At 33.7% G+C, this 6,592-nt stretch overlaps 1 protein-coding gene across 1 annotated transcript in view; it reads right to left on the bottom strand.

Annotated features, from left to right (window-relative positions):
* The window catches only part of LOC106685776 (suppressor of lurcher protein 1), a gene marked incomplete at its 5' end in the record, with an annotated part of 227,050 nt that overhangs the window by 171,074 nt on the left and 49,384 nt on the right, over positions 1-6,592 (bottom strand). The window contains 1 exon segment of the mRNA XM_067045990.1: positions 4,082-4,272. Coding sequence (XP_066902091.1) covers positions 4,082-4,272 — 191 coding nt within the window.

The following is a 6,592-nucleotide window of genomic DNA, read 5'->3' on the forward strand; positions in this document are numbered from 1 at the left end:
CACTACACCATGACCTACACATCCCTTTTGTCCTTGACCTCATACCAACCAAATTATCAAAATTCCATATAAACCTTTCCAACCATCCTAATCCTTTGGTTCAAACCTTATCAAGTTCCACCCATCCCCACAGCCCACCTAGAAGGTTGAAACGGCAGTGGCCAAGAGACTTACTAAAATAAAAATGGACAATTGGAGTTCTGGCAATGGTCTGATTCTCCACTCGAGTTGAATGTTTGTGGCTTTAGCGCACTTGCTCAGCCTCCACTGACTCACTACCAGTGATGCGGCGAGAGGGATGCGCTGGGATCTGTTGAGCTCTGGTCTACCCCTCACACGTGGGGGATAGAGTGGACTCAGGGATCCTCAGGTCGATTGTGAAAATATTGTATATTAGAGTGTAAATGTGACTATAGATTATATTATTTCATAATTATGTTATTTTATTTATTTATTTTTCAAAAACATAGTTTGATTATGTTTATTTTGTTTATTCTTCTGTTTTTATATATTTTTAGAGTTTTTTTTTTGTTTTTATTCATTTATTTATTTTATTTTATTTTAGTATGTATGAGATCATTCATCACTATTACCTATTGCCCACAACTGTGTGGCAGATTGTAATTTCTATCAATAAATTAAAAAAATATTTAAAATATCGAGAAATTATTTCTTTTCTTTGTCTTCGCACTCACTAATTATTTAAGATATTGAGCTTCTAATTGACTACGTTATGAATTATGCAAACAAGAACTCCATTTCACGGCAATATCCATTCGAGTGAATATTCAGGGTTAGGATGAATAAAGCGTGTTATTCGAAATTGAATAAAAGCTGAGATAGGAGAAGCGGGGAAAGAATGTTCTTAATGGACGGATATCTTTACTTAAGCAATTAGTTGTTAAAAGCAAACAAGAAATGGCACTCTGCATAAACCAACAGCTGTGAGGCAGTCTCTTCACTAATTGGGTACCGAAGCCTTCTTGTCTATTCAGCACTAAGTGATGTAGTAGTTTTAGGTCACTAGGCTCAGTAAATCTACTACGTTGTCTATTACTAATTTTAATGTCCTAAACTTTATTATTTTACTAGACCGGCCCTATTTGGACTTACATGGTCGTTTTAACAGTTTGTAAGTTATTTTTTGACTGTGAGCGAGAAAAAGTATAGTCCCGTGCAAGATACATCCTTAACTTCTTGAAAGACTATAACCATGAGATATTATAAAACAAAAAAAAATCACTTAAAATAAAATATATGATGATAATCAAGAGAAAAATGTACAAATACACAGTGAATTCTAAAATAGGCTCAAGAAATCTGAACCAACACTATGCAGAATTTTCAAACCAAATTAATTTGTAAATACTATGGTTAAATTTTATGTTACTATTAATTTAAATAGGATTTTCTATAATAAAGCAAATTAAAAAAGTTTGAATAATATTGTCAATATGTAAGTTATATTGTTTAGATTATTGGTCATTAAAATTGTTTATAATTAAAAAAAATAGTTGCATTCATAGGTATTTAATAATAAAATAAGGCAAGATTATTAATAAATGAATATGATTTCCTATTTCTTTATTGTTTCATAGATTAATTTGACTAAAATTTAATAGAAGTCAGATTAGCCTGCAAATTTTTAATGTGGATGTGAAGCTGTGAATTTATAGTAAAAGTATTCTAATGTATATATATTTATCATTATTTTATTTTATTTATTTATCTTTTCATACACATACTTTGATTATGTTCATTTTCTTTATCCTTCTGTTTCTATTTATTTTAAGAGAGATTTTATTTATTTTATGTACTTTTTTCTTTTTTTTTATTTATTTATTTTTCAATTTTATTTTATTATAGTAAGAATGTGATTACCATTCCAGATACCACAACTGCGGCAGATTGTTATATCTATCAATAAATAAAGTTCAAATTAAAAAAAAAAAAAATTATATATGTTACTGTTGTTTAATATTATCAATACAAGTGTATAATAAAAGCCTCTATTTAATCCTTTAGGATTATTAAGGCAAAAAAGGTGGCCATATGAAGTGTTAATAAGGAATTTTAAGACTTGATTGGATATAATTTAATTTATTTAAATAAAAAAATGTATCATTCTATTAGAAATTCCAGCGTTAAGTAATTGGGAGATGAACTGCAAAAGATTAAAAATTCGACTTTTCCACAAATAATTATGAGCCACCAAGTTTCATTAAGTAGGCCTTAACCTTTTTTAAAAAAAAATTAAAAGGGATCCCCACAAACATTTTTAATACGATAACATGATCCTTTCATCTATTCGCAAATACATGCGTGTTGCACACACTCTGTGCCTAATTGTGCTGTTCAGGTTAACAAAGTGAACAGTCTCCACAGAGCAACACCATTTTCGTTCATACTCCACAATTCATCAATAGTGAGTAGTTTCACACTCAAGCAAGGGGACAGGATGAAGGAACAGAGCGTAATAGAACCAAGCCTTCAAGTTTCATTAAAATCTCAATAGCTCACTTATCAACCACCAAGTAAACTACTAAACCTTTTATTACTCATGTAACCCCATTAAAATCAATACTCTAAATTAATTCAACTAATAAATAGCCCATATTGTACAACTCTTTGACTTAATCACATATAAGTATAATAAAAGTCGTGTTTTGTGAATAATTTCAAGAGGTTTATCTTCCTATTAAACTAGGGGAGAGAAAGAAATACTTTATTCATGCTGCCCAAATACATCGGGTTGTTACATTACACAGCATACTGATCAATCCGTGACTGGACAAATATATGTTATATATTTTTACATGAAATAATATTATATATAATAGATACATAACTTTTTTTTGTTCTTCAACAATTTTCTTTTACAATTAATATCAGTCTACAAACTAACTACAAGTTTTTCAATTTATTCCTTTTTTCATTTTTTTTCTTTCCCTTCTATTTCACAACCCCTATTTCATTTGATCAACAAATTCCCCTATATAACGAATATTAAAATATTTAAAATAATAACTAAAACAACAAATAAGATATGCGATGCATGCATGCCATCCCACTTCTGGATAAACTCCCATACTCATTAATTTCCATGCATGTGGTGGTGGATGATTCCCAGGGAGTCCAGTTTATATTCTCTGTCAACCTAGCCACGTCCTGGACATCGACCCCGAGCTCCTCGATGAAGCTCCTAGTTGTGCTGGGAACAGTTCCACGGGCTCCGAACCAGAGGCCTCTCACGTTGAAGTCTCGTTCTCCGAAGCCCTCACGGAACTTCTCCTTGAGGAAAGGGATACATTTATCGTAGGTTTCCTTCTTTTCCCTCTCTACCTTATTTGCCTGGTCAAGGTCGTTATTTTCATATCTCACGGTGGGATCCAGAATTATTGCCGACTTTCCCTTCTTAGGAAAAGCAACAATATCCACATATCTTGTGGATCCATCCGTATCTACGCAGTAGACCTCGTTAAAGGAGGCAAAATCTCTTTCTTTTAGGAGCTTCATTAACTCGTATTTCACTCTGTGATGTCGGCGTGTTATGAGGAGGGAGTTGTTGAGGCATTTGCCCAGCACATGTGCTGGTGTTTCCGGCTCTCTGTTGCATTTGCGACAGAGGGACCCAACTTCTCTATCCTGTCCGCTGACACCTGGGACTCCACGTAGGAGTGTATAATTTTTATTCAATTTCAGGGCATTGGACCATTCAGACCCCGTAAGTATTTGTTTATCGTATATAAACTTATTTGCTCTTGGGGTCTCTTTGAAATGGCGTACTCCAATGCCCTGCCACATGCAGTTAGCCCATTCCTCGAACGCATTTTCACGTAGCGACTGTCGTAGAGCTCATTAATTTAATTTAAATTCATTATGTACAGTCCACTCCATTCATGCTAGTAATGCCATTAAATTACAATTATGTTGGGTAATATCCCCCAACATTGTAACACGGGTAATACTTGAATTAAACAATCTTGATAAAAGAGGGTTCAAATCTTGAACAGTTTATGAATTAGTAATGGCATCTGCACTGTAACTACGTTAGGATATGGCAACATAATTCTCCACTTACCTTGAAGGAAGGCGTACTTGGCTCTGAACCCTCTAGCGTGCCTGGAAGAGTATGTCCCGGTGAACTGTATCATCAGCCGCGGGCCGTTGGACATGATCGGCCTCGGGGGTGTGACACCGCAATAGCTGTCGATCTTCTCCATCCGGCCCTCGATCACGACGAACACCGTCACGGAGTCGATCGAGTCACACCTGTAACAAGGAAGTAAAGGAAGTATGAAGAGAATGTTACAAAAGTTAACAATAGCTAGAAGGAAAACAAATGGTAAATGTAAGGGTAATGTTATGGTTGTCATGGTGAAATAAAAACAATAGCAATATCTGCGTAGACAAGGGGTGTTACGGTTGTCATGGTGAAAAAACAACACCAGCGTAATATGCTTAGGCGAGTGTGCATGGTTGGTTTTGTGTAGGTGACTGTTTGGTTTTTAAACACTTTACGATTGTTCAATATGAAGTTGTGATACTTTATCAGGTCCTGTGTCTTGACTGTTTCTATCGAAATATCACATATAAGAGATGTTATCGTTAATGATTTATTTTGTTAAATTATGGTGTCATACTTCAATGAGGGGTCATTAACACTAAAGTGTGGATATAGTGCAGTGCGTGACAACGTTTCTTCAGCAGGTCCTGGATAGGAGAGTGGTGGCAGGGGTCATCTCCATACTTCTGGGTAAAGTGAGACTGTGACCGAAAAGGAGATATCGGACAACCTTGTATTCCGCCAGGATTACACCCAAGGACTACGTGGGGTTCGAACTAATGTTTATTTTATTTTTATTTTATATTCCCTCTTGCATAATATTGTAAATTTAGTTAATAAGGTTAAGCTAGAGCACTTAAGTTAAGGTTAAGTCAACCTATAAGTTTTGTTTGTGGTATTGTTATTTTCAAATGCTAAGAGTTCTTTTTTTCAATCTGTGTACATATATTTCTTATTATTATTAAACTTTTGTACACATAGTTCTGCTGTTTTTTCTTATGCATATACACTGCTTTCAACTTGTTAATTTACTTTCTTGTTTTTTTTTTAGTTCACTGAATATAACGTTAATTCCACAGGTGGGTAGGTATCACCCCTAGGTTTTCCATTATCTACATCATAATTCGATAATTGTTTATATAGGGGTATATTGTAGTCATCGTTTCGGGTTTTTCGTTATTCCAAAGGAAAAAAAAAATAACGTGGCGCCTTAGGACCAATTTATTCTTTATACCCCCCTCCTTTTGCGATTATTTTTTTTTACTTTAACTCACCCCCTTCTCCGCTGAGCGTGGGCAATTATAAATGATAAGTATAAAACTAAAGGTAAATCAAAATTTGCGGTTGTAGTATGTGTTGAGGAAGATAAGAGCAGTATTTGGTTGCAAAATATGGGGACTGAATCCCTAATGTATGAGGTAATTGAACGGAAAACAAACATTGCCTATATTCTTGGAATCTGTGGTGAATTTGGAGGGATACCCTAACGGATTTACCTCGAGGAAGAAAGTCCTTGCCCACCGTTCGGTCTCAGTAGCGAAGTGGCTCTTGTATAAGAGGCCGGAAGAATAAATGCCATTTCACTCCAATTTTTATTACTTTAATGAAAACTATATAATTAGTAATCGAAATTGATGTCTGCCAAGTATAGGTAGGGGGAATACAAAATAGTGGATGTTTTAAAAGGTTAAAAAAAAAAAAATCATTTTTCATTTAGAGATTCCTATCTTTGAAACTATCAACAACACTAAAAAACCTAATAAACATCATATAAAGTAGGATAAGTTTTCTAAAATATGAGCCGTAGTGTGACTGTTATGTTTATGTTCACTAGTTCCCATGATACTGTTTAAATATATATTAGTTAGTTATTAAGAAATTAAGGCGTAAAACCTACCGGTCATCAACGCCAAACCCCATCCATATAAACATTTAAAAATATATATTGGAAAATCACTAATTAGTGACTTTATTGTGTGAAAACTTTATCTTAGAAACCATAAGACGTGCAAATGTCTCTTAGCACTTTAATGTGCTATAAAGCAGTTTGTAACTTTTATCTTCATAGGAGTAGTAGATTTCATGATATTTGTCAAAATATATTAACATGGTGCAACAAAGTAAAAACAGTAACTTTCATATACTGTAAGGAATAACTCTCTAGCACTTATTCATTATTACACCATTGTTATGTTGTTTTGAGTTGAAACCAATTACTAATAATAATTTAAGATAACCCGTTGTTAGTTATGTTTGTCTATTTTCACCGTAACTTTTTTTACTGTACATTGTATTAATTAATTAATTGCAAATAAAATGTTATCAGAAGATGAGATTAAAAAATATTTGGAAAAATCGAAGAACAACAACTTGGCCCGAGTTATTTAATAAATGTATCTAACTTATATTTACTTCACTCGGGCTATATAGTACATTATATCGTGGTTACTTCACTCGGGCTATATAGCACATTATATCGTGGTTACTTCACTCGGGCTATATAGCACATTATATCGTGGTTACTTC

This window comes from Halyomorpha halys, unplaced genomic scaffold (genome assembly GCF_000696795.3).
Source record: "Halyomorpha halys isolate HHAL.00 unplaced genomic scaffold, Hhal_1.1 Scaffold738.1, whole genome shotgun sequence".
NCBI classification, from domain to species: domain Eukaryota; kingdom Metazoa; phylum Arthropoda; class Insecta; order Hemiptera; family Pentatomidae; genus Halyomorpha; species Halyomorpha halys.